Raw genomic sequence first — 27,501 nt, 5'->3', positions numbered from 1 at the left:
TGAATTGAATTCGGTAACGGTGTGTTGATCCCACACTTACTTTGTTTGGGTCGTATGCCCCCCGTAAGCGTGTGTGTGCCACTATGTTCGATCCGTCACCTGATTACCGCACTGGACATGTATGAAGACATTGTCCTTTGCCATATCGCCACACTACGTTAGATGTTATTTCCATGATACTTGAATCGAATTCGGTAACGGTGTGTTGATTCCGCACTTACTTTGTTTGGGCCGTATGCCCCCCGTAAGGCGTATGTGAGCCACTATGTTCGATCCGACACCTGATTACCGCACTGGACATGTATGAAGACATTGTCCTTTACCATATCGCCACACTGGCATATGCAAACTCTTTCTGCTAAGTGCTGTGGTCAGCATGATCCTCTGGGACCGAGGTACTCGCATCGTCATGGTCACTGTTCTCGTCATCACCGCAGACGTCCAACTCAATAGGAACGCGACTATCTGGCATTTTCTTTAACCTATCATGGCTGTATTTATATGACCGTTTGCCGTCTAGTGTTTTTAAAATGTACCTATCTCCTTCCAAAATTTCCGCTATCACAAATGGACCGCTAAATTTCGGATCTAGTTTCGTTTGGTTCCTTTCCTCGTTTTTCTTTAATACAAAGTCACCGAGATTGAATTTAACTACTTTGGCTTTCGTTTTATCGAATCTTTCCTTATCATACTTAGCGCTATCTTCCATATTTCGTATGGCCTGTTGTCTTACGTTGCAGATATCTATTTCCTTTTCTTCGGTATTTTCAGATAGTAGTAACCCGTAGGGTCTCGCTGTTTTACCAATTAATAATTCTAGCGGACTCGATTTAGTCACACGATGAGTGGTGCAATTTAAAGCTAACTGTATTTCGCCGATCGCGTCTTGCCATGATCGCCCGGTCGTTTCTACTGTTGTAAACATATTCTTTAATGTACCCATAGTACGCTCTACTTGTCCATTCGCTCTACTAGCACCGGTTGCTATTAGGTGGAGTTTAATTTGTCTATCCTTACAAAAATCTTGAAATTCTTTGCCGGTAAAACATCGCCCTTGATCTGCTATTATCCGAGAGGGACTGCCGAATAGAAATATGGCGGACTTAAGTGCCTTAACGGTGCTAAGTGAGTCTATTTTACGAGTGTGGTGTAAGTATACAAATTTGGTAAAGGCATCGATCAGGACAATGACGTATTCTTTCGAGTCGTTCTTGCCGCTCAGCTTTCCCGTTATGTCTACGTGAATGGTATGCCAAGGTATGCTGGTCTTAGGTATGGGATGTAATTCAACTTGCACTTTGCCTGAATTCGCCTTAGAAATCTGACAAGCATGACAGTTCTCTACGAATTTGCGAACATATTTCGCCATCCCTTCGAACCAGTAATACTCGTACAGTTTCTCGAGCGTTTTATCCCAACCTAAGTGCATAATTGACTGGTGTATGTGGTTAATGACGGACCACCTAAACCCTCTTGGTACGATGGACAGGCAGAGGGTCTTGCCTCTCCTTTGTATTTTACGGTAAAGGGTACCGGATCGTAACTCATACGTACTCGCAATGTCTTCCGCGAGCTCGTCGTTTCGCAGTTTGTTGACGATTTCAGAAATTTGAGGGTCGCGACGTTGTTCCGCTAGTAGCCAATCTTCCGAGATTTCGGCCAGATTAATTTTCTTTTCTTCGATCTTGTTGGTGGGGGCGCGGTCGGTGTCTACAAGATTACGCGAGAAGAAATCTACGTGGGCCATTCGTTTGCCTTCTCGATACATAATGTCGAAAGTGAAAGTTTGCAAGTAAGCCCACCACCTATGAACCCTGTCACTTAGACTTACTTTATTACGAGCTGCTTTTAACGAGTTACAATCAGTGACAACGAGAAATTCCCGTCCGTGTAAATAGTGGCGAAACTGTTTAACGGCGTTTACGACTGCCAGGGTCTCTAGTTCATATGAATGATATCTGGATTCCGCGGGGCTCGTTCTCTTACTGTAATATTCTATTACTCGGTTTCTGCCGTCGATTTTGTGCATTAAAATAGCGCCGTATCCGTCCGAACTAGCGTCAGTATGTAATTCTATCGGGTAGTTCGGGTCAAATATCATCAACACCGGCTCGTTGGTCAGGATGGAAATTATTTTTTGCCTTATGGTTTCGTGTCTATCTGTCCAAGTTAGGTTTTTAATACCGGAGGTAAGTGCGTATAATGGTTTCATTACCTGCGAAAATTTAGGGACGAATTTTCGGAAATAGGAGGCTAAACCTATGAACTGCCTAAGTTGAGCGACGGTCGTTGGTGCCGGTAGAGAACTCAAGGCTTGTATTTTACCCGGATTTGGGCGAACTTCTCCGTTATGAACTACGTACCCGAGATAAAGTACAGACGTCTTGAGAAAGGAACACTTCGAAAAATTGAAGGAGAACCCGGCGTTTACGAGGGTACCTAGTACGATGCGTAATCTTTCTAGAGCCTGATCTACCGATTCAGCGATGATTAGGACGTCATCCAGGTAGACAACGACGTACGAGTGGGCGAGGCCGCCCAAGGCATTGAGAATAGCCCTCTGGAAAACGGACGGTGCGTTTTTTCAATCCAAACGGCATCGTCGTATACTCGTATTGCCCGTCGGGGGTGACAAACGCTGTATATTCTGTCGAATTGGGATGAATGGGGATTTGATGGAACCCGCTGGCCATGTCGAGGCTAATGAAGTACTTCGCCCTTTGCAATCTCGCGATTTGATCCGCGATAAGAGGTAGAGGATATCGGTCCGCGACCGTATTTTTGTTTAGCTCTCGAAAATCTACGCACAACCTATCCGAGCCGTCCTTCTTCTTTACGAGTAACATAGGGCTCGCGAACGGTGAGTTACTAGGCCTTATAATTTCTGCCTTAATTAATTCGCTTATTCGTTCGCGCACTATGCTTCGCTCTGCCTCGCTAAGCCTGTAGGGGCTTCTTTGTACGGTGATATTAGGATCGATCAGACGTATCTCTAACTGTCCCGTATTTACTCGTGCACGCGGGAAACCCGTAATAAATGAACTTTTGAATTCTTCGAGGATGGAGATCAATCGGTCTTTGTCTTTGCCGAACACCTCGGTGTCGACCCCATTAATATCGATTTTACTTTCGGCGGTTACATTGTAAACATTGGCAGCTTTTGCCCTGCAGATACTGAGGCTATTTTGGGTAATATTTACGTTAAAACCTTGGCTCAAAATTTCGCGGCCTATCATGATGTCGTAATTTAGGTAGCCGTCGGCAAGGATGTGAAAAATTATTTCCAACGCAAAACCATTAATACGTACTATGGATGCAATTTGAGACGTGCAATTAATACGGTGATTTCCTATCCCTCGCATTACTACTACTTCGGTCGTTCTTTTGCCGGAAAATTTCGAGGCTACGGACTCTTTGATTAGCGAACATTCGGCTCCAGAATCGAAATAAAACGAGAACGACTCACCCAGATGGCTTAATTTACCAGTTGAAGACTCCACCACGCAGGAGTTGACTCGACGTTCGTTATCGGGGTTGCGATTTGTTTTCTGCTGCAGCGGGCAGTTGGGTGCGATGTGGCCCTCTCCGCGACACTTGAAGCACGACACCTTGGACGATCCAGCCGGTCGGCTTTTCTCCTGTCTCTCGGTTCTCATTCTCGTACGACACTCCGCTATCTTATGCCCGGGAATACCACAGTGACGACACTTGATCCGGGGGTCAGGTAGCTTCTGCCGTTTAACTTCGGGGCCCGTTGATGGATTTCCTGACGAAGGCGCCAGCCTCTTCTTCGCGTAGTGGAAAGCATTCATTTCCGTCCAAAATTGGTCCAGAGTCTTGATGTCACTTGTAAGCGCTAATTTCTCGATACGTTCGTCGCGCAGACTCAGGTGATGAAGAACGGCGGCGTTGATCGTCTCGTCCACGTTCAGATGACCCCACCTTGCCCCGAAGAGGGAACGGAGACGAACACCATAGGCTCCTATGGATTCGTCCTCCTGCTGAGGTTCGGCCACCATCTTTATTAGGGCTGAGGTTGCCGTCTCTTTACCACCATAGCGCATAAAGAAAAATTCCTTAAATTTGGTCCAGGTGAAGCCCTTACCGAACGGTAACCGCGCGAACCATGGTGCGGCACTACCGCCCATTGTACGGCTTAGAATGAAAAATAGCTCGTCGCTACGGATGGGCCTTTCGTCCATGAACTGACTAACAAGTGAGCACCACGCGAGCGGATCGGCGCCCTCGACTTCGGGATTGAAATGCGGCAATGATATTTCCTTAGGATCCGCACTCACCCTTTGCTCTCTCAATTGGCACTTGATGTCCCGAAGCTCCCCCATAATTGTAGGCGGTGGTGATACTCCCTTAGGTTCCGCACCCGCCTCTTGCTCTTTCAATTCACTCGCGATGGCCAGAAGCTGCTCCTTAATTGTAGACGGTGGTGATCCCACTTCTGATGTCGGGTTGGCGTTAGGGGCGTTTAATGAATCTTCACCAATGTTGTTCATGGTTGTCGCACCGATATTTATTACACAAGTATGGCTGATACAAGATTGACAATCGGACGCGGTAGCTGGACGCTAATGACAATGGCCCTAGGTTCGATAAAGCGAATCCACGGTCCACGGGATAACGAATATACTTTGCTTCGAAGTCTAAGTCGGATTCGACTCGTAGATTATTCACCGATCGTACAAGCACACTAGGCGTATAGCTAATGAGACTGCCAGAAAGGGAATGACTTTCCGTCACGACGACGCTGCAGAGGAAGACTATGATGGGATGTGCCTAAGGGCACGAGATCATCGGATTCGTCAAAGAAAGCCTCCACACGGAGGGTGAGGGAAAATGGGCGTTGCTGTTAATTGGTTAATTTCTATATCGGCGGTTAGCAAAAGATGCTAACCGCCTTTGAGAGAGAGTTCCTGGCGGGAAGCGTCGCACGTGAGGAAATCTGATCTCCCATATCTTTCCGCAATAGGTGACAGATTTACGGGCGGATAGAACAAAGACTGTTTGTCAATCGGAAGGACTAAGTCCTAAGATTTGTGGCGGCTCCTCAGACTATCTGAGCATAAACTGTGAATGATGCATCTGCATCTGGCGATCATCTTACTCAAAGAATGCGGTCTCTGTGTGACGAGCCGCGGAACTGTTACAATGTTTTATTGTCAAGTGTCGGTACTGCCAATTCTTTAAAGGAAAGCTATGTAACTTCATATCTCTGTTAAGCGGAACGTTCATCCCGCGACCGTGGCCACGCTTCGGCGACCGATGGTCGCCTCGAGCCCAAAGGCTCATTGTCACAAATTTCGAATGACTGTGTTGGGTTATTTCTTAAATGTTACGGTATTGAGGTTTTCCAAGCAACTCCAACGGAAACCCGGTGTCCTTTCATCTCCGACATATATATGTATACATTGTTCAAGAAATATAGGCACATATTGATCTAATCCATAATGTTTCAGTAAAACAAACATTTTTGCTTCTTCTGAATTGAAAATTATTGCTTTTGGAGGTATCCTGTAACGTGGTGGCGTTGGTTTATTTTCCCCAAATACATTTTCATCATTCATAGTTGGATGAACATTTTGTTGGCGCAATGGACTAAATTCAAGCACATATTCAAGACTAGTATCAGGATCTTCTTTGTCTTTACTTTAATATTTAAATCTTGTGACCGAATGGACTGTAATCTTTGCAAGCCATACAGTTCAATTAAAATATCCTAGTTATTTTGTATATGTTTCCATTGTGGATTTCTGGCATTGGCGGTAATAATACTCTCTTTCTCTTGGATCTTAGCTTTCACATTCCCTATTGTGTCAGAAACTTCCACTTCAAGAGTAATAGTTTTCCCTCTTAAGGTCTTAACGAAGGTCTGCATGTTGCTAGATCTGGGGAACTGTACAAAAAGACAAACAGATTGTATTGATGTACAATATCGTGAAAAAATGTGCAGTGGTAGTAAATCCTAAAATAAACATTTTCAATAGCTGTAAATTTTTAAAATTTTTAATTTATAAAAACATTAATCAGCTGAAGTTTTGTTAAACAAAATAATGAGGTCACAAAGTATCGGTTACTTGAAAACTCATATAATACCTTTTTACATAAACATGGAAGAAACAGCTGCTATACTTACATTTCTTGAAATAATTTATAGAATAGGGTAGACAGTTGCAACACAAGTCAATTTAAATTTCATTGATAAGCAAATATAGAAAAGCTTACAACATAATGCACAACATTAACAGAGAACGTTATTATATAGAATTATTACATTATTGCATAGAAAATCATTGACAAATGTTCAGAGTAATCCTTTTATATCAATTTATAATAAACCTTTGAATTTTTCCATATACGACTCTTTAAATCGCAAGTTGTTTCCTTGGATGTTATCGTTTTTCAGATGCCGTTTAAAGCTGTTATTACATTGGTTTTGCTTTTGATATTTAATTGATTCATACAGATTAATAAACTAATTAGTTTCGTATGCTGTGTATTTCACCACCTTGCACAACCATTTACGATACATTGGTTACGCAGATAAAAACAAACGTGACGGACGGGGGAAAACAGAAGAGAATCGCAAGCAGTTGTACCAAATCTGGATTTAGGAACCAGTGATGATACCAACATGACATTTATCTCGACAAAAGCCAGTTTAGATTTCCAGCTCAGAATCTTTGGTGCCTAAGGCGCATAAAATGCAAGATGCTAGAGAAAGATAATGAAAAATTCGAAAAACAAGCGAAATGAGAGCAATGGGATACCGTAGATACGCCGCTTCATTGAACACGAATATAAAGACATTCAACAATGAGAACGATTATTCATTTTAGCAATTTCAGGATTGTTAGTAACAAAACATAGGCATCGTCGATTTTAATGGTTTTACTTCGTCGATACTTTTTTTCACATTTGTCAAACGAGAACGTTCCCCTCGATATTTTTCAAGATTTTACTGCTTTTCAAGCTAAGTGTATCGCTTTAATAATTGATAGCTTCGATCTTCGTTTTTACTATCATCTAGTGCATACGCAATTAACACTTTTAGTGCCACACGATGGTATATTGTTGCAAGGAACTTTTGCGAAAAGTACCAAAGACGATATATGATTGCGATATCTATATATATGTATAATAAATTTTTGAAGTTGGCCCCACAAAAGGTCACACCGACCCTGGTATGGATTACAGAATTCTAATAAGAGACAGTGAAAATAAAAGAGAGAGAGAGAGAGAGAGAGAGAGAGAAAAGGAGAAGAATATTCGATGTATCCTTTTCTATTTCTAATGGATATATATTATTTTGATTAGGAAAGTTACATTTTGATAAGAGAAGAAAAGAGCAGAAGAACTTGTTTCGTAGTCGTAGGCATAGTTGTATACACAGATCTGAAAAGTCCTGTGAAGGAAATCAAATTTAATAATTAGTAATAGGAGATATGCGGTATAATTTATTTTTCAAAGTATAATAACAGTTTATTTTTTCAAAGTACAACAATGTAAAAGCTTCGTATCGCTTCGAAGTTGATGCAAATATTCAATAGAGGCTCGTTGGACGTTAATCATAAAGAGGTTTCCTTCAAGACATACGGGCAGGAAAGGCAGGAGAATAAAATTATCTGCTCATTCGTCACCTTTAGAAAACATATCTTTCCACTCGATTGTATTGGAGAAAAACTCATTTAGGCTAACGAAAATTCCATACAATCATAGAATGTTTAGCATAATAGCTGAATTTTCTTAGGAGAGATAAAGCGAATAAGAAACGCACCCGTTATTATAGAACCGTTATATATGGAAAGATTTTTCTTTTGAAATTCTACTACCTGTTTTCTTAGGAATTAGAAACATACAGCAAGATACAACAAAAATGGGAAATTTAGAACGTTCACTTGTGGCCCTAAGAATCTTTGCCACCGAATATGCATAAAATGCAAAATGCTAGAGAAAAATAAAGAAAATTAAAGAAAAAACAAGCGAAATCGGATACCGTAGATACGCCGCTACATTGAACACGAATATAAACACTAGATATCAGACGTTCAATAATGAGAATGATCACTCATTTTAGCAATTTCAGGATTGTTGGTAACAAAACATAGGCATCGTCTATTTCAATGGTTTTACTTCGTCGATACTTTTTTTTCGCATTTGTCAAACGAGAACGATCCCCTCGATATTTTTCAAGATTTAATTGCTTTTCAAGCTAAGTGTATCGCTTTAATAATTAATAGCTTTAATCTTCGTTTTTACTATCATCTAGTGCATACGCAATTAACAATTTTAGCGCCAAACTATGGTATATTGTTGCCAAAGGTAAGGAACATTTGCGAAAAGTGACAAGTGACATGATATGATAGATAAAATATAATATAACATAATGCTACGGCGTCTTATTATTCGCATCGCGAGAGAACTTTATCTCAAAATAAATTAATAAATTCTTACAAACTGTTGAATTTTCCTGCAGAAACCCTGTGTGAGATGTTTCACACGTTGAAAAAATTGTATACTTATTTGTAAAAATAATTTTATCATGTTCCGCGATGATTAATAATTTTTAGCACAGATATTTTCCTTCTACTCTTCTACTACTACTATAGTACGGTACATTGCGGTACGGTAAGGGGTGGAGCATCAGTGACATTTGATTGGTCGACAACTTGCGCACTTTGCACAGTGCCCTATAGTGGGATGAAGGGATCACTGTATAAAATAGGCACGTCCTAGCAGCAAGGTTTAAGATTCAAGGTTCAGTATTACTGTAAGAGTGGAATAGTTCGTGTGGTTCATTCGTACGACGTCGTCAGTATCAGAAATGTTGCCGATGCAAACGATTAATCCAATGTCGTCGGTTCCATCGACGTCGCGTGGCATTCAAGAACGATGTGATCTTCGTTTTGAAACAGCAAGACTCTTGACTTTTCGAAACTGGCCTGTATATGTTGCCATTCCCCTTGCAGCAGCAGGATTCTTTTATACGGGCACATCGAATACAATCAAATGTTTCGTGTGTCAAGTGAAGTTAAATTACCGTTTAGAGCCTAATACTCCCATGCAAATTCACAAGGCATATTCACCAGAGTGCGGATTCGTCCGCAATCAAAATTGCGGCAATGTGCCAATGAAAAGACAGAGCCGCTTGGGATCAAGAACAGTTAGCAAAGAAGCAACTTCGAAATATCATACTTACGAATCCAGATTAGGCACATTCGCAACATGGCCTAATACACATATAAAAAGTGAAGAATTAGCCGATGCAGGCTTCTACTTCAACGGAGTAAATGATACGGTTGTCTGTCACCATTGTGGAATTGCTATGGACAATTGGAGTCCAGGAGAAGACCCGTGGAATCGACATGCAATTTCGTCTCCTGGATGTTGTTATACAATCAAAGCACGGGGTTTGGAATATATTAAGAATGTAACAGGCCAAGACTTTTACGAAACTCCTACAGAAGTAAGTAGAAAAACTTACACCCTGAACCATATGTATAATTAACAATTCCAATATATACTTATGTACATTATATTTATTACAGGCACGAATAGAAACTACAGTTGGCAATCATGAGAGATCCCATGATGAAAATGAAACTGACGAGATGACTCTCGTTGAGAAATGTGGTAAGTAGTGAAAATAAAAACACAGATAGATCATTTTTTCTTTAATTTGTATGAAATCCGTATACGTATAATAAATTTGTATTATATATTATATTTAAATATACTGTTTACTATTTTAGCTGCTCTGGAACAAGAAAATCAGGAATTGGAGGATGCTCGATCGTGTAAAGTTTGCATGAGACGAGAAGCAACAATTGCATTCCTACCTTGCGGACATCTCGCAACATGTAATTATTGCGCCCCTGCTTTTCTGAAATGCATAATTTGCCGGGAAGAAGTTAAAGCTGTAGTTCGTATAGCTTCTGCTTAATGCATGCACATGTATATATATATATGTAATTATGTACAAATAATAATAATTTTTAACAAATATTAAAACATTAAAACGTAACATTAAAATGTGTGATAATATGCAAATAGAAACATATTATTAATCTAATCAAATACATTTTTTCTGTATATTTTTGACTTTTCTTTTATTTTAACTGTTACTTAATTAAACATTAATCTGAATCATGTATCTTCTCTTACCTGAATAAAGTTAACTTATTTTTTAGTAATCTAACTAATTGTTCCTTGTTTTATTCCCCTTATTGTTAGTAAAATGAAACTGTATTATACATATATATTTCTAATCATAAAAGTCATAGCTTACTTTTTCTCTTATTGTACTTTCATTCTTTATGCTTCGCTTGTAATCTTCTCCATTTAAAAATAGCTACCGCAAGAAAAAGATCAAAGACAAAAACATTTAACGCTAAAGGAGAAACTATCAAGGGCTAAATCTGATAAAGACAGTAGCTCATCTTTATCCAGTATACACATATTTATGTTTCTAATTTCTGTATGATTAAGTTAAAATTACATACAATTATTATATAATTTACTAAATAGTATCAAAACAATATTGCGGTGACAATGGAAAAGATAAATCAGTTAGATCAAATGAAGAATAGCGAATTGAGTGATTGTCTAAATGTGCGTTCAATTCCGCATGATCCTAAAGCAAAAAAAAGTGTACTTATTAATAAAGTATTATCACATATCAAGAATACAACAATTTTACAGCCATTTCGTATTTGAATGTATGTAAATGTATCTTTATAAGCAAAGATAGAAATGTATCATATGTGTTCTCAAGTGTACTAAGCTGGCATAAGAAATAACACTAATATGCTATAACATAAGATATTATGTTTTTAAATTTATACATTAAAACAGCTTTAGTATATAACAAATAAAATAATGATATATAATTAGATATAATTAATAAAAGGTAATAAATTCCTTTTGCGTCGCTGATTTTTTATGATCTGTTAATCACTTCGAATATAGCTTTTCTGTCAGCTTCATTTTTTATACCAATTTCAATTAAACCTTCATTAGTTATAAGTCATAAACAAATCAATGTCAACCTAAAATAAATTTACAATATTAATTTGTAATAAAATTTTACACATACATGCATACATACATACATACGTACATACATACATACATACATACATACATACATACATACATACATACATATATATATATATATATATATGTATACATTGTTCAAGAAATATAGGCACATATTGATCTAATCCATAATGTTTCAGTAAAACAAACATTTTTGCTTCTTCTGAATTGAAAATTATTGCTTTTGGAGGTATCCTGTAACGTGGTGGCGTTGGTTTATTTTCCCCAAATACATTTTCATCATTCATAGTTGGATGAACATTTTGTTGGCGCAATGGACTAAATTCAAGCACATATTCAAGACTAGTATCAGGATCTTCTTTGTCTTTACTTTAATATTTAAATCTTGTGACCGAATGGACTGTAATCTTTGCAAGCCATACAGTTCAATTAAAATATCCTAGTTATTTTGTATATGTTTCCATTGTGGATTTCTGGCATTGGCGGTAATAATACTCTCTTTCTCTTGGATCTTAGCTTTCACATTCCCTATTGTGTCAGAAACTTCCACTTCAAGAGTAATAGTTTTCCCTCTTAAGGTCTTAACGAAGGTCTGCATGTTGCTAGATCTGGGGAACTGTACAAAAAGACAAACAGATTGTATTGATGTACAATATCGTGAAAAAATGTGCAGTGGTAGTAAATCCTAAAATAAACATTTTCAATAGCTGTAAATTTTTAAAATTTTTAATTTATAAAAACATTAATCAGCTGAAGTTTTGTTAAACAAAATAATGAGGTCACAAAGTATCGGTTACTTGAAAACTCATATAATACCTTTTTACATAAACATGGAAGAAACAGCTGCTATACTTACATTTCTTGAAATAATTTATAGAATAGGGTAGACAGTTGCAACACAAGTCAATTTAAATTTCATTGATAAGCAAATATAGAAAAGCTTACAACATAATGCACAACATTAACAGAGAACGTTATTATATAGAATTATTACATTATTGCATAGAAAATCATTGACAAATGTTCAGAGTAATCCTTTTATATCAATTTATAATAAACCTTTGAATTTTTCCATATACGACTCTTTAAATCGCAAGTTGTTTCCTTGGATGTTATCGTTTTTCAGATGCCGTTTAAAGCTGTTATTACATTGGTTTTGCTTTTGATATTTAATTGATTCATACAGATTAATAAACTAATTAGTTTCGTATGCTGTGTATTTCACCACCTTGCACAACCATTTACGATACATTGGTTACGCAGATAAAAACAAACGTGACGGACGGGGGAAAACAGAAGAGAATCGCAAGCAGTTGTACCAAATCTGGATTTAGGAACCAGTGATGATACCAACATGACATTTATCTCGACAAAAGCCAGTTTAGATTTCCAGCTCAGAATCTTTGGTGCCTAAGGCGCATAAAATGCAAGATGCTAGAGAAAGATAATGAAAAATTCGAAAAACAAGCGAAATGAGAGCAATGGGATACCGTAGATACGCCGCTTCATTGAACACGAATATAAAGACATTCAACAATGAGAACGATTATTCATTTTAGCAATTTCAGGATTGTTAGTAACAAAACATAGGCATCGTCGATTTTAATGGTTTTACTTCGTCGATACTTTTTTTCACATTTGTCAAACGAGAACGTTCCCCTCGATATTTTTCAAGATTTTACTGCTTTTCAAGCTAAGTGTATCGCTTTAATAATTGATAGCTTCGATCTTCGTTTTTACTATCATCTAGTGCATACGCAATTAACACTTTTAGTGCCACACGATGGTATATTGTTGCAAGGAACTTTTGCGAAAAGTACCAAAGACGATATATGATTGCGATATCTATATATATGTATAATAAATTTTTGAAGTTGGCCCCACAAAAGGTCACACCGACCCTGGTATGGATTACAGAATTCTAATAAGAGACAGTGAAAATAAAAGAGAGAGAGAGAGAGAGAGAGAGAGAGAAAAGGAGAAGAATATTCGATGTATCCTTTTCTATTTCTAATGGATATATATTATTTTGATTAGGAAAGTTACATTTTGATAAGAGAAGAAAAGAGCAGAAGAACTTGTTTCGTAGTCGTAGGCATAGTTGTATACACAGATCTGAAAAGTCCTGTGAAGGAAATCAAATTTAATAATTAGTAATAGGAGATATGCGGTATAATTTATTTTTCAAAGTATAATAACAGTTTATTTTTTCAAAGTACAACAATGTAAAAGCTTCGTATCGCTTCGAAGTTGATGCAAATATTCAATAGAGGCTCGTTGGACGTTAATCATAAAGAGGTTTCCTTCAAGACATACGGGCAGGAAAGGCAGGAGAATAAAATTATCTGCTCATTCGTCACCTTTAGAAAACATATCTTTCCACTCGATTGTATTGGAGAAAAACTCATTTAGGCTAACGAAAATTCCATACAATCATAGAATGTTTAGCATAATAGCTGAATTTTCTTAGGAGAGATAAAGCGAATAAGAAACGCACCCGTTATTATAGAACCGTTATATATGGAAAGATTTTTCTTTTGAAATTCTACTACCTGTTTTCTTAGGAATTAGAAACATACAGCAAGATACAACAAAAATGGGAAATTTAGAACGTTCACTTGTGGCCCTAAGAATCTTTGCCACCGAATATGCATAAAATGCAAAATGCTAGAGAAAAATAAAGAAAATTAAAGAAAAAACAAGCGAAATCGGATACCGTAGATACGCCGCTACATTGAACACGAATATAAACACTAGATATCAGACGTTCAATAATGAGAATGATCACTCATTTTAGCAATTTCAGGATTGTTGGTAACAAAACATAGGCATCGTCTATTTCAATGGTTTTACTTCGTCGATACTTTTTTTTCGCATTTGTCAAACGAGAACGATCCCCTCGATATTTTTCAAGATTTAATTGCTTTTCAAGCTAAGTGTATCGCTTTAATAATTAATAGCTTTAATCTTCGTTTTTACTATCATCTAGTGCATACGCAATTAACAATTTTAGCGCCAAACTATGGTATATTGTTGCCAAAGGTAAGGAACATTTGCGAAAAGTGACAAGTGACATGATATGATAGATAAAATATAATATAACATAATGCTACGGCGTCTTATTATTCGCATCGCGAGAGAACTTTATCTCAAAATAAATTAATAAATTCTTACAAACTGTTGAATTTTCCTGCAGAAACCCTGTGTGAGATGTTTCACACGTTGAAAAAATTGTATACTTATTTGTAAAAATAATTTTATCATGTTCCGCGATGATTAATAATTTTTAGCACAGATATTTTCCTTCTACTCTTCTACTACTACTATAGTACGGTACATTGCGGTACGGTAAGGGGTGGAGCATCAGTGACATTTGATTGGTCGACAACTTGCGCACTTTGCACAGTGCCCTATAGTGGGATGAAGGGATCACTGTATAAAATAGGCACGTCCTAGCAGCAAGGTTTAAGATTCAAGGTTCAGTATTACTGTAAGAGTGGAATAGTTCGTGTGGTTCATTCGTACGACGTCGTCAGTATCAGAAATGTTGCCGATGCAAACGATTAATCCAATGTCGTCGGTTCCATCGACGTCGCGTGGCATTCAAGAACGATGTGATCTTCGTTTTGAAACAGCAAGACTCTTGACTTTTCGAAACTGGCCTGTATATGTTGCCATTCCCCTTGCAGCAGCAGGATTCTTTTATACGGGCACATCGAATACAATCAAATGTTTCGTGTGTCAAGTGAAGTTAAATTACCGTTTAGAGCCTAATACTCCCATGCAAATTCACAAGGCATATTCACCAGAGTGCGGATTCGTCCGCAATCAAAATTGCGGCAATGTGCCAATGAAAAGACAGAGCCGCTTGGGATCAAGAACAGTTAGCAAAGAAGCAACTTCGAAATATCATACTTACGAATCCAGATTAGGCACATTCGCAACATGGCCTAATACACATATAAAAAGTGAAGAATTAGCCGATGCAGGCTTCTACTTCAACGGAGTAAATGATACGGTTGTCTGTCACCATTGTGGAATTGCTATGGACAATTGGAGTCCAGGAGAAGACCCGTGGAATCGACATGCAATTTCGTCTCCTGGATGTTGTTATACAATCAAAGCACGGGGTTTGGAATATATTAAGAATGTAACAGGCCAAGACTTTTACGAAACTCCTACAGAAGTAAGTAGAAAAACTTACACCCTGAACCATATGTATAATTAACAATTCCAATATATACTTATGTACATTATATTTATTACAGGCACGAATAGAAACTACAGTTGGCAATCATGAGAGATCCCATGATGAAAATGAAACTGACGAGATGACTCTCGTTGAGAAATGTGGTAAGTAGTGAAAATAAAAACACAGATAGATCATTTTTTCTTTAATTTGTATGAAATCCGTATACGTATAATAAATTTGTATTATATATTATATTTAAATATACTGTTTACTATTTTAGCTGCTCTGGAACAAGAAAATCAGGAATTGGAGGATGCTCGATCGTGTAAAGTTTGCATGAGACGAGAAGCAACAATTGCATTCCTACCTTGCGGACATCTCGCAACATGTAATTATTGCGCCCCTGCTTTTCTGAAATGCATAATTTGCCGGGAAGAAGTTAAAGCTGTAGTTCGTATAGCTTCTGCTTAATGCATGCACATGTATATATATATATGTAATTATGTACAAATAATAATAATTTTTAACAAATATTAAAACATTAAAACGTAACATTAAAATGTGTGATAATATGCAAATAGAAACATATTATTAATCTAATCAAATACATTTTTTCTGTATATTTTTGACTTTTCTTTTATTTTAACTGTTACTTAATTAAACATTAATCTGAATCATGTATCTTCTCTTACCTGAATAAAGTTAACTTATTTTTTAGTAATCTAACTAATTGTTCCTTGTTTTATTCCCCTTATTGTTAGTAAAATGAAACTGTATTATACATATATATTTCTAATCATAAAAGTCATAGCTTACTTTTTCTCTTATTGTACTTTCATTCTTTATGCTTCGCTTGTAATCTTCTCCATTTAAAAATAGCTACCGCAAGAAAAAGATCAAAGACAAAAACATTTAACGCTAAAGGAGAAACTATCAAGGGCTAAATCTGATAAAGACAGTAGCTCATCTTTATCCAGTATACACATATTTATGTTTCTAATTTCTGTATGATTAAGTTAAAATTACATACAATTATTATATAATTTACTAAATAGTATCAAAACAATATTGCGGTGACAATGGAAAAAATAAATCAGTTAGATCAAATGAAGAATAGCGAATTGAGTGATTGTCTAAATGTGCGTTCAATTCCGCATGATCCTAAAGCAAAAAAAAGTGTACTTATTAATAAAGTATTATCACATATCAAGAATACAACAATTTTACAGCCATTTCGTATTTGAATGTATGTAAATGTATCTTTATAAGCAAAGATAGAAATGTATCATATGTGTTCTCAAGTGTACTAAGCTGGCATAAGAAATAACACTAATATGCTATAACATAAGATATTATGTTTTTAAATTTATACATTAAAACAGCTTTAGTATACAACAAATAAAATAATGATATATAATTAGATATAATTAATAAAAGGTAATAAATTCCTTTTGCGTCGCTGATTTTTTATGATCTGTTAATCACTTCGAATATAGCTTTTCTGTCAGCTTCATTTTTTATACCAATTTCAATTAAACCTTCATTAGTTATAAGTCATAAACAAATCAATGTCAACCTAAAATAAATTTACAATATTAATTTGTAATAAAATTTTACACATACATGCATACATACATACATACGTACATACATACATACATACATACATACATACATACATACATATATATATATATATATATATATGTATACATTGTTCAAGAAATATAGGCACATATTGATCTAATCCATAATGTTTCAGTAAAACAAACATTTTTGCTTCTTCTGAATTGAAAATTATTGCTTTTGGAGGTATCCTGTAACGTGGTGGCGTTGGTTTATTTTCCCCAAATACATTTTCATCATTCATAGTTGGATGAACATTTTGTTGGCGCAATGGACTAAATTCAAGCACATATTCAAGACTAGTATCAGGATCTTCTTTGTCTTTACTTTAATATTTAAATCTTGTGACCGAATGGACTGTAATCTTTGCAAGCCATACAGTTCAATTAAAATATCCTAGTTATTTTGTATATGTTTCCATTGTGGATTTCTGGCATTGGCGGTAATAATACTCTCTTTCTCTTGGATCTTAGCTTTCACATTCCCTATTGTGTCAGAAACTTCCACTTCAAGAGTAATAGTTTTCCCTCTTAAGGTCTTAACGAAGGTCTGCATGTTGCTAGATCTGGGGAACTGTACAAAAAGACAAACAGATTGTATTGATGTACAATATCGTGAAAAAATGTGCAGTGGTAGTAAATCCTAAAATAAACATTTTCAATAGCTGTAAATTTTTAAAATTTTTAATTTATAAAAACATTAATCAGCTGAAGTTTTGTTAAACAAAATAATGAGGTCACAAAGTATCGGTTACTTGAAAACTCATATAATACCTTTTTACATAAACATGGAAGAAACAGCTGCTATACTTACATTTCTTGAAATAATTTATAGAATAGGGTAGACAGTTGCAACACAAGTCAATTTAAATTTCATTGATAAGCAAATATAGAAAAGCTTACAACATAATGCACAACATTAACAGAGAACGTTATTATATAGAATTATTACATTATTGCATAGAAAATCATTGACAAATGTTCAGAGTAATCCTTTTATATCAATTTATAATAAACCTTTGAATTTTTCCATATACGACTCTTTAAATCGCAAGTTGTTTCCTTGGATGTTATCGTTTTTCAGATGCCGTTTAAAGCTGTTATTACATTGGTTTTGCTTTTGATATTTAATTGATTCATACAGATTAATAAACTAATTAGTTTCGTATGCTGTGTATTTCACCACCTTGCACAACCATTTACGATACATTGGTTACGCAGATAAAAACAAACGTGACGGACGGGGGAAAACAGAAGAGAATCGCAAGCAGTTGTACCAAATCTGGATTTAGGAACCAGTGATGATACCAACATGACATTTATCTCGACAAAAGCCAGTTTAGATTTCCAGCTCAGAATCTTTGGTGCCTAAGGCGCATAAAATGCAAGATGCTAGAGAAAGATAATGAAAAATTCGAAAAACAAGCGAAATGAGAGCAATGGGATACCGTAGATACGCCGCTTCATTGAACACGAATATAAAGACATTCAACAATGAGAACGATTATTCATTTTAGCAATTTCAGGATTGTTAGTAACAAAACATAGGCATCGTCGATTTTAATGGTTTTACTTCGTCGATACTTTTTTTCACATTTGTCAAACGAGAACGTTCCCCTCGATATTTTTCAAGATTTTACTGCTTTTCAAGCTAAGTGTATCGCTTTAATAATTGATAGCTTCGATCTTCGTTTTTACTATCATCTAGTGCATACGCAATTAACACTTTTAGTGCCACACGATGGTATATTGTTGCAAGGAACTTTTGCGAAAAGTACCAAAGACGATATATGATTGCGATATCTATATATATGTATAATAAATTTTTGAAGTTGGCCCCACAAAAGGTCACACCGACCCTGGTATGGATTACAGAATTCTAATAAGAGACAGTGAAAATAAAAGAGAGAGAGAGAGAGAGAGAGAGAGAGAAAAGGAGAAGAATATTCGATGTATCCTTTTCTATTTCTAATGGATATATATTATTTTGATTAGGAAAGTTACATTTTGATAAGAGAAGAAAAGAGCAGAAGAACTTGTTTCGTAGTCGTAGGCATAGTTGTATACACAGATCTGAAAAGTCCTGTGAAGGAAATCAAATTTAATAATTAGTAATAGGAGATATGCGGTATAATTTATTTTTCAAAGTATAATAACAGTTTATTTTTTCAAAGTACAACAATGTAAAAGCTTCGTATCGCTTCGAAGTTGATGCAAATATTCAATAGAGGCTCGTTGGACGTTAATCATAAAGAGGTTTCCTTCAAGACATACGGGCAGGAAAGGCAGGAGAATAAAATTATCTGCTCATTCGTCACCTTTAGAAAACATATCTTTCCACTCGATTGTATTGGAGAAAAACTCATTTAGGCTAACGAAAATTCCATACAATCATAGAATGTTTAGCATAATAGCTGAATTTTCTTAGGAGAGATAAAGCGAATAAGAAACGCACCCGTTATTATAGAACCGTTATATATGGAAAGATTTTTCTTTTGAAATTCTACTACCTGTTTTCTTAGGAATTAGAAACATACAGCAAGATACAACAAAAATGGGAAATTTAGAACGTTCACTTGTGGCCCTAAGAATCTTTGCCACCGAATATGCATAAAATGCAAAATGCTAGAGAAAAATAAAGAAAATTAAAGAAAAAACAAGCGAAATCGGATACCGTAGATACGCCGCTACATTGAACACGAATATAAACACTAGATATCAGACGTTCAATAATGAGAATGATCACTCATTTTAGCAATTTCAGGATTGTTGGTAACAAAACATAGGCATCGTCTATTTCAATGGTTTTACTTCGTCGATACTTTTTTTTCGCATTTGTCAAACGAGAACGATCCCCTCGATATTTTTCAAGATTTAATTGCTTTTCAAGCTAAGTGTATCGCTTTAATAATTAATAGCTTTAATCTTCGTTTTTACTATCATCTAGTGCATACGCAATTAACAATTTTAGCGCCAAACTATGGTATATTGTTGCCAAAGGTAAGGAACATTTGCGAAAAGTGACAAGTGACATGATATGATAGATAAAATATAATATAACATAATGCTACGGCGTCTTATTATTCGCATCGCGAGAGAACTTTATCTCAAAATAAATTAATAAATTCTTACAAACTGTTGAATTTTCCTGCAGAAACCCTGTGTGAGATGTTTCACACGTTGAAAAAATTGTATACTTATTTGTAAAAATAATTTTATCATGTTCCGCGATGATTAATAATTTTTAGCACAGATATTTTCCTTCTACTCTTCTACTACTACTATAGTACGGTACATTGCGGTACGGTAAGGGGTGGAGCATCAGTGACATTTGATTGGTCGACAACTTGCGCACTTTGCACAGTGCCCTATAGTGGGATGAAGGGATCACTGTATAAAATAGGCACGTCCTAGCAGCAAGGTTTAAGATTCAAGGTTCAGTATTACTGTAAGAGTGGAATAGTTCGTGTGGTTCATTCGTACGACGTCGTCAGTATCAGAAATGTTGCCGATGCAAACGATTAATCCAATGTCGTCGGTTCCATCGACGTCGCGTGGCATTCAAGAACGATGTGATCTTCGTTTTGAAACAGCAAGACTCTTGACTTTTCGAAACTGGCCTGTATATGTTGCCATTCCCCTTGCAGCAGCAGGATTCTTTTATACGGGCACATCGAATACAATCAAATGTTTCGTGTGTCAAGTGAAGTTAAATTACCGTTTAGAGCCTAATACTCCCATGCAAATTCACAAGGCATATTCACCAGAGTGCGGATTCGTCCGCAATCAAAATTGCGGCAATGTGCCAATGAAAAGACAGAGCCGCTTGGGATCAAGAACAGTTAGCAAAGAAGCAACTTCGAAATATCATACTTACGAATCCAGATTAGGCACATTCGCAACATGGCCTAATACATATATAAAAAGTGAAGAATTAGCCGATGCAGGCTTCTACTTCAACGGAGTAAATGATACGGTTGTCTGTCACCATTGTGGAATTGCTATGGACAATTGGAGTCCAGGAGAAGACCCGTGGAATCGACATGCAATTTCGTCTCCTGGATGTTGTTATACAATCAAAGCACGGGGTTTGGAATATATTAAGAATGTAACAGGCCAAGACTTTTACGAAACTCCTACAGAAGTAAGTAGAAAAACTTACACCCTGAACCATATGTATAATTAACAATTCCAATATATACTTATGTACATTATATTTATTACAGGCACGAATAGAAACTACAGTTGGCAATCATGAGAGATCCCATGATGAAAATGAAACTGACGAGATGACTCTCGTTGAGAAATGTGGTAAGTAGTGAAAATAAAAACACAGATAGATCATTTTTTCTTTAATTTGTATGAAATCCGTATACGTATAATAAATTTGTATTATATATTATATTTAAATATACTGTTTACTATTTTAGCTGCTCTGGAACAAGAAAATCAGGAATTGGAGGATGCTCGATCGTGTAAAGTTTGCATGAGACGAGAAGCAACAATTGCATTCCTACCTTGCGGACATCTCGCAACATGTAATTATTGCGCCCCTGCTTTTCTGAAATGCATAATTTGCCGGGAAGAAGTTAAAGCTGTAGTTCGTATAGCTTCTGCTTAATGCATGCACATGTATATATATGTATATATGTAATTATGTACAAATAATAATAATTTTTAACAAATATTAAAACATTAAAACGTAACATTAAAATGTGTGATAATATGCAAATAGAAACATATTATTAATCTAATCAAATACATTTTTTCTGTATATTTTTGACTTTTCTTTTATTTTAACTGTTACTTAATTAAACATTAATCTGAATCATGTATCTTCTCTTACCTGAATAAAGTTAACTTATTTTTTAGTAATCTAACTAATTGTTCCTTGTTTTATTCCCCTTATTGTTAGTAAAATGAAACTGTATTATACATATATATTTCTAATCATAAAAGTCATAGCTTACTTTTTCTCTTATTGTACTTTCATTCTTTATGCTTCGCTTGTAATCTTCTCCATTTAAAAATAGCTACCGCAAGAAAAAGATCAAAGACAAAAACATTTAACGCTAAAGGAGAAACTATCAAGGGCTAAATCTGATAAAGACAGTAGCTCATCTTTATCCAGTATACACATATTTATGTTTCTAATTTCTGTATGATTAAGTTAAAATTACATACAATTATTATATAATTTACTAAATAGTATCAAAACAATATTGCGGTGACAATGGAAAAAATAAATCAGTTAGATCAAATGAAGAATAGCGAATTGAGTGATTGTCTAAATGTGCGTTCAATTCCGCATGATCCTAAAGCAAAAAAAAGTGTACTTATTAATAAAGTATTATCACATATCAAGAATACAACAATTTTACAGCCATTTCGTATTTGAATGTATGTAAATGTATCTTTATAAGCAAAGATAGAAATGTATCATATGTGTTCTCAAGTGTACTAAGCTGGCATAAGAAATAACACTAATATGCTATAACATAAGATATTATGTTTTTAAATTTATACATTAAAACAGCTTTAGTATATAACAAATAAAATAATGATATATAATTAGATATAATTAATAAAAGGTAATAAATTCCTTTTGCGTCGCTGATTTTTTATGATCTGTTAATCACTTCGAATATAGCTTTTCTGTCAGCTTCATTTTTTATACCAATTTCAATTAAACCTTCATTAGTTATAAGTCATAAACAAATCAATGTCAACCTAAAATAAATTTACAATATTAATTTGTAATAAAATTTTACACATACATGCATACATACATACATACGTACATACATACATACATACATACATACATACATACATACATATATATATATATATATATATATGTATACATTGTTCAAGAAATATAGGCACATATTGATCTAATCCATAATGTTTCAGTAAAACAAACATTTTTGCTTCTTCTGAATTGAAAATTATTGCTTTTGGAGGTATCCTGTAACGTGGTGGCGTTGGTTTATTTTCCCCAAATACATTTTCATCATTCATAGTTGGATGAACATTTTGTTGGCGCAATGGACTAAATTCAAGCACATATTCAAGACTAGTATCAGGATCTTCTTTGTCTTTACTTTAATATTTAAATCTTGTGACCGAATGGACTGTAATCTTTGCAAGCCATACAGTTCAATTAAAATATCCTAGTTATTTTGTATATGTTTCCATTGTGGATTTCTGGCATTGGCGGTAATAATACTCTCTTTCTCTTGGATCTTAGCTTTCACATTCCCTATTGTGTCAGAAACTTCCACTTCAAGAGTAATAGTTTTCCCTCTTAAGGTCTTAACGAAGGTCTGCATGTTGCTAGATCTGGGGAACTGTACAAAAAGACAAACAGATTGTATTGATGTACAATATCGTGAAAAAATGTGCAGTGGTAGTAAATCCTAAAATAAACATTTTCAATAGCTGTAAATTTTTAAAATTTTTAATTTATAAAAACATTAATCAGCTGAAGTTTTGTTAAACAAAATAATGAGGTCACAAAGTATCGGTTACTTGAAAACTCATATAATACCTTTTTACATAAACATGGAAGAAACAGCTGCTATACTTACATTTCTTGAAATAATTTATAGAATAGGGTAGACAGTTGCAACACAAGTCAATTTAAATTTCATTGATAAGCAAATATAGAAAAGCTTACAACATAATGCACAACATTAACAGAGAACGTTATTATATAGAATTATTACATTATTGCATAGAAAATCATTGACAAATGTTCAGAGTAATCCTTTTATATCAATTTATAATAAACCTTTGAATTTTTCCATATACGACTCTTTAAATCGCAAGTTGTTTCCTTGGATGTTATCGTTTTTCAGATGCCGTTTAAAGCTGTTATTACATTGGTTTTGCTTTTGATATTTAATTGATTCATACAGATTAATAAACTAATTAGTTTCGTATGCTGTGTATTTCACCACCTTGCACAACCATTTACGATACATTGGTTACGCAGATAAAAACAAACGTGACGGACGGGGGAAAACAGAAGAGAATCGCAAGCAGTTGTACCAAATCTGGATTTAGGAACCAGTGATGATACCAACATGACATTTATCTCGACAAAAGCCAGTTTAGATTTCCAGCTCAGAATCTTTGGTGCCTAAGGCGCATAAAATGCAAGATGCTAGAGAAAGATAATGAAAAATTCGAAAAACAAGCGAAATGAGAGCAATGGGATACCGTAGATACGCCGCTTCATTGAACACGAATATAAAGACATTCAACAATGAGAACGATTATTCATTTTAGCAATTTCAGGATTGTTAGTAACAAAACATAGGCATCGTCGATTTTAATGGTTTTACTTCGTCGATACTTTTTTTCACATTTGTCAAACGAGAACGTTCCCCTCGATATTTTTCAAGATTTTACTGCTTTTCAAGCTAAGTGTATCGCTTTAATAATTGATAGCTTCGATCTTCGTTTTTACTATCATCTAGTGCATACGCAATTAACACTTTTAGTGCCACACGATGGTATATTGTTGCAAGGAACTTTTGCGAAAAGTACCAAAGACGATATATGATTGCGATATCTATATATATGTATAATAAATTTTTGAAGTTGGCCCCACAAAAGGTCACACCGACCCTGGTATGGATTACAGAATTCTAATAAGAGACAGTGAAAATAAAAGAGAGAGAGAGAGAGAGAGAGAGAGAGAAAAGGAGAAGAATATTCGATGTATCCTTTTCTATTTCTAATGGATATATATTATTTTGATTAGGAAAGTTACATTTTGATAAGAGAAGAAAAGAGCAGAAGAACTTGTTTCGTAGTCGTAGGCATAGTTGTATACACAGATCTGAAAAGTCCTGTGAAGGAAATCAAATTTAATAATTAGTAATAGGAGATATGCGGTATAATTTATTTTTCAAAGTATAATAACAGTTTATTTTTTCAAAGTACAACAATGTAAAAGCTTCGTATCGCTTCGAAGTTGATGCAAATATTCAATAGAGGCTCGTTGGACGTTAATCATAAAGAGGTTTCCTTCAAGACATACGGGCAGGAAAGGCAGGAGAATAAAATTATCTGCTCATTCGTCACCTTTAGAAAACATATCTTTCCACTCGATTGTATTGGAGAAAAACTCATTTAGGCTAACGAAAATTCCATACAATCATAGAATGTTTAGCATAATAGCTGAATTTTCTTAGGAGAGATAAAGCGAATAAGAAACGCACCCGTTATTATAGAACCGTTATATATGGAAAGATTTTTCTTTTGAAATTCTACTACCTGTTTTCTTAGGAATTAGAAACATACAGCAAGATACAACAAAAATGGGAAATTTAGAACGTTCACTTGTGGCCCTAAGAATCTTTGCCACCGAATATGCATAAAATGCAAAATGCTAGAGAAAAATAAAGAAAATTAAAGAAAAAACAAGCGAAATCGGATACCGTAGATACGCCGCTACATTGAACACGAATATAAACACTAGATATCAGACGTTCAATAATGAGAATGATCACTCATTTTAGCAATTTCAGGATTGTTGGTAACAAAACATAGGCATCGTCTATTTCAATGGTTTTACTTCGTCGATACTTTTTTTTCGCATTTGTCAAACGAGAACGATCCCCTCGATATTTTTCAAGATTTAATTGCTTTTCAAGCTAAGTGTATCGCTTTAATAATTAATAGCTTTAATCTTCGTTTTTACTATCATCTAGTGCATACGCAATTAACAATTTTAGCGCCAAACTATGGTATATTGTTGCCAAAGGTAAGGAACATTTGCGAAAAGTGACAAGTGACATGATATGATAGATAAAATATAATATAACATAATGCTACGGCGTCTTATTATTCGCATCGCGAGAGAACTTTATCTCAAAATAAATTAATAAATTCTTACAAACTGTTGAATTTTCCTGCAGAAACCCTGTGTGAGATGTTTCACACGTTGAAAAAATTGTATACTTATTTGTAAAAATAATTTTATCATGTTCCGCGATGATTAATAATTTTTAGCACAGATATTTTCCTTCTACTCTTCTACTACTACTATAGTACGGTACATTGCGGTACGGTAAGGGGTGGAGCATCAGTGACATTTGATTGGTCGACAACTTGCGCACTTTGCACAGTGCCCTATAGTGGGATGAAGGGATCACTGTATAAAATAGGCACGTCCTAGCAGCAAGGTTTAAGATTCAAGGTTCAGTATTACTGTAAGAGTGGAATAGTTCGTGTGGTTCATTCGTACGACGTCGTCAGTATCAGAAATGTTGCCGATGCAAACGATTAATCCAATGTCGTCGGTTCCATCGACGTCGCGTGGCATTCAAGAACGATGTGATCTTCGTTTTGAAACAGCAAGACTCTTGACTTTTCGAAACTGGCCTGTATATGTTGCCATTCCCCTTGCAGCAGCAGGATTCTTTTATACGGGCACATCGAATACAATCAAATGTTTCGTGTGTCAAGTGAAGTTAAATTACCGTTTAGAGCCTAATACTCCCATGCAAATTCACAAGGCATATTCACCAGAGTGCGGATTCGTCCGCAATCAAAATTGCGGCAATGTGCCAATGAAAAGACAGAGCCGCTTGGGATCAAGAACAGTTAGCAAAGAAGCAACTTCGAAATATCATACTTACGAATCCAGATTAGGCACATTCGCAACATGGCCTAATACACATATAAAAAGTGAAGAATTAGCCGATGCAGGCTTCTACTTCAACGGAGTAAATGATACGGTTGTCTGTCACCATTGTGGAATTGCTATGGACAATTGGAGTCCAGGAGAAGACCCGTGGAATCGACATGCAATTTCGTCTCCTGGATGTTGTTATACAATCAAAGCACGGGGTTTGGAATATATTAAGAATGTAACAGGCCAAGACTTTTACGAAACTCCTACAGAAGTAAGTAGAAAAACTTACACCCTGAACCATATGTATAATTAACAATTCCAATATATACTTATGTACATTATATTTATTACAGGCACGAATAGAAACTACAGTTGGCAATCATGAGAGATCCCATGATGAAAATGAAACTGACGAGATGACTCTCGTTGAGAAATGTGGTAAGTAGTGAAAATAAAAACACAGATAGATCATTTTTTCTTTAATTTGTATGAAATCCGTATACGTATAATAAATTTGTATTATATATTATATTTAAATATACTGTTTACTATTTTAGCTGCTCTGGAACAAGAAAATCAGGAATTGGAGGATGCTCGATCGTGTAAAGTTTGCATGAGACGAGAAGCAACAATTGCATTCCTACCTTGCGGACATCTCGCAACATGTAATTATTGCGCCCCTGCTTTTCTGAAATGCATAATTTGCCGGGAAGAAGTTAAAGCTGTAGTTCGTATAGCTTCTGCTTAATGCATGCACATGTATATATATGTATATATGTAATTATGTACAAATAATAATAATTTTTAACAAATATTAAAACATTAAAACGTAACATTAAAATGTGTGATAATATGCAAATAGAAACATATTATTAATCTAATCAAATACATTTTTTCTGTATATTTTTGACTTTTCTTTTATTTTAACTGTTACTTAATTAAACATTAATCTGAATCAT

The 27,501-nt window shown here is 35.2% G+C and overlaps 4 protein-coding genes across 4 annotated transcripts; all 4 read left to right on the top strand.

The window, feature by feature from the left end:
- The first annotated feature begins 8,836 nt into the window (after positions 1-8,836).
- On the top strand, positions 8,837-9,955 carry LOC132915305 (E3 ubiquitin-protein ligase XIAP-like). Its single transcript, XM_060975110.1, has 3 exons — positions 8,837-9,478; positions 9,561-9,645; positions 9,765-9,955. Exons 1-3 carry the CDS (start codon positions 8,837-8,839, stop codon positions 9,953-9,955), a joined length of 918 nt encoding a protein of 305 aa, XP_060831093.1.
- Positions 9,956-14,617: 4,662 nt separating this feature from the next.
- Positions 14,618-15,736, top strand: LOC132915304 (E3 ubiquitin-protein ligase XIAP-like). The gene is made up of 3 exons (XM_060975109.1): positions 14,618-15,259; positions 15,342-15,426; positions 15,546-15,736. Exons 1-3 carry the CDS (start codon positions 14,618-14,620, stop codon positions 15,734-15,736), a joined length of 918 nt encoding a protein of 305 aa, XP_060831092.1.
- A 4,656-nt stretch (positions 15,737-20,392) lies between these two features.
- Positions 20,393-21,511, top strand: LOC132915303 (E3 ubiquitin-protein ligase XIAP-like). The gene is made up of 3 exons (XM_060975108.1): positions 20,393-21,034; positions 21,117-21,201; positions 21,321-21,511. The coding sequence occupies exons 1-3, from the start codon at positions 20,393-20,395 to the stop codon at positions 21,509-21,511; spliced, it is 918 nt and encodes a 305-aa protein (XP_060831091.1).
- A 4,660-nt stretch (positions 21,512-26,171) lies between these two features.
- Positions 26,172-27,290, top strand: LOC132915302 (E3 ubiquitin-protein ligase XIAP-like). Its single transcript, XM_060975107.1, has 3 exons — positions 26,172-26,813; positions 26,896-26,980; positions 27,100-27,290. Exons 1-3 carry the CDS (start codon positions 26,172-26,174, stop codon positions 27,288-27,290), a joined length of 918 nt encoding a protein of 305 aa, XP_060831090.1.
- The last annotated feature ends 211 nt before the right edge of the window (positions 27,291-27,501 follow it).

Source organism: Bombus pascuorum, chromosome 16 (genome assembly GCF_905332965.1).
Source record: "Bombus pascuorum chromosome 16, iyBomPasc1.1, whole genome shotgun sequence".
In the NCBI taxonomy this organism is placed as follows: domain Eukaryota; kingdom Metazoa; phylum Arthropoda; class Insecta; order Hymenoptera; family Apidae; genus Bombus; species Bombus pascuorum.
This window is presented reverse-complemented; position numbering and strand designations above follow the sequence as displayed.

Bases quoted from the DNA above. Each gene is read 5' to 3' on its own strand.
- LOC132915305 (XM_060975110.1), top strand. From the start codon at position 8,837: ATGTTGCCGATGCAAACGATTAATCCAATGTCGTCGGTTCCATCGACG. The intron at 9,479-9,560 runs GTAAGTAGAAAA...TATTTATTACAG, and splicing joins TTTACGAAACTCCTACAGAA to GCACGAATAGAAACTACAGT. The intron at 9,646-9,764 runs GTAAGTAGTGAA...TTACTATTTTAG, and splicing joins GACTCTCGTTGAGAAATGTG to CTGCTCTGGAACAAGAAAAT.
- LOC132915304 (XM_060975109.1), top strand. From the start codon at position 14,618: ATGTTGCCGATGCAAACGATTAATCCAATGTCGTCGGTTCCATCGACG. The intron at 15,260-15,341 runs GTAAGTAGAAAA...TATTTATTACAG, and splicing joins TTTACGAAACTCCTACAGAA to GCACGAATAGAAACTACAGT. The intron at 15,427-15,545 runs GTAAGTAGTGAA...TTACTATTTTAG, and splicing joins GACTCTCGTTGAGAAATGTG to CTGCTCTGGAACAAGAAAAT.
- LOC132915303 (XM_060975108.1), top strand. From the start codon at position 20,393: ATGTTGCCGATGCAAACGATTAATCCAATGTCGTCGGTTCCATCGACG. The intron at 21,035-21,116 runs GTAAGTAGAAAA...TATTTATTACAG, and splicing joins TTTACGAAACTCCTACAGAA to GCACGAATAGAAACTACAGT. The intron at 21,202-21,320 runs GTAAGTAGTGAA...TTACTATTTTAG, and splicing joins GACTCTCGTTGAGAAATGTG to CTGCTCTGGAACAAGAAAAT.
- LOC132915302 (XM_060975107.1), top strand. From the start codon at position 26,172: ATGTTGCCGATGCAAACGATTAATCCAATGTCGTCGGTTCCATCGACG. The intron at 26,814-26,895 runs GTAAGTAGAAAA...TATTTATTACAG, and splicing joins TTTACGAAACTCCTACAGAA to GCACGAATAGAAACTACAGT. The intron at 26,981-27,099 runs GTAAGTAGTGAA...TTACTATTTTAG, and splicing joins GACTCTCGTTGAGAAATGTG to CTGCTCTGGAACAAGAAAAT.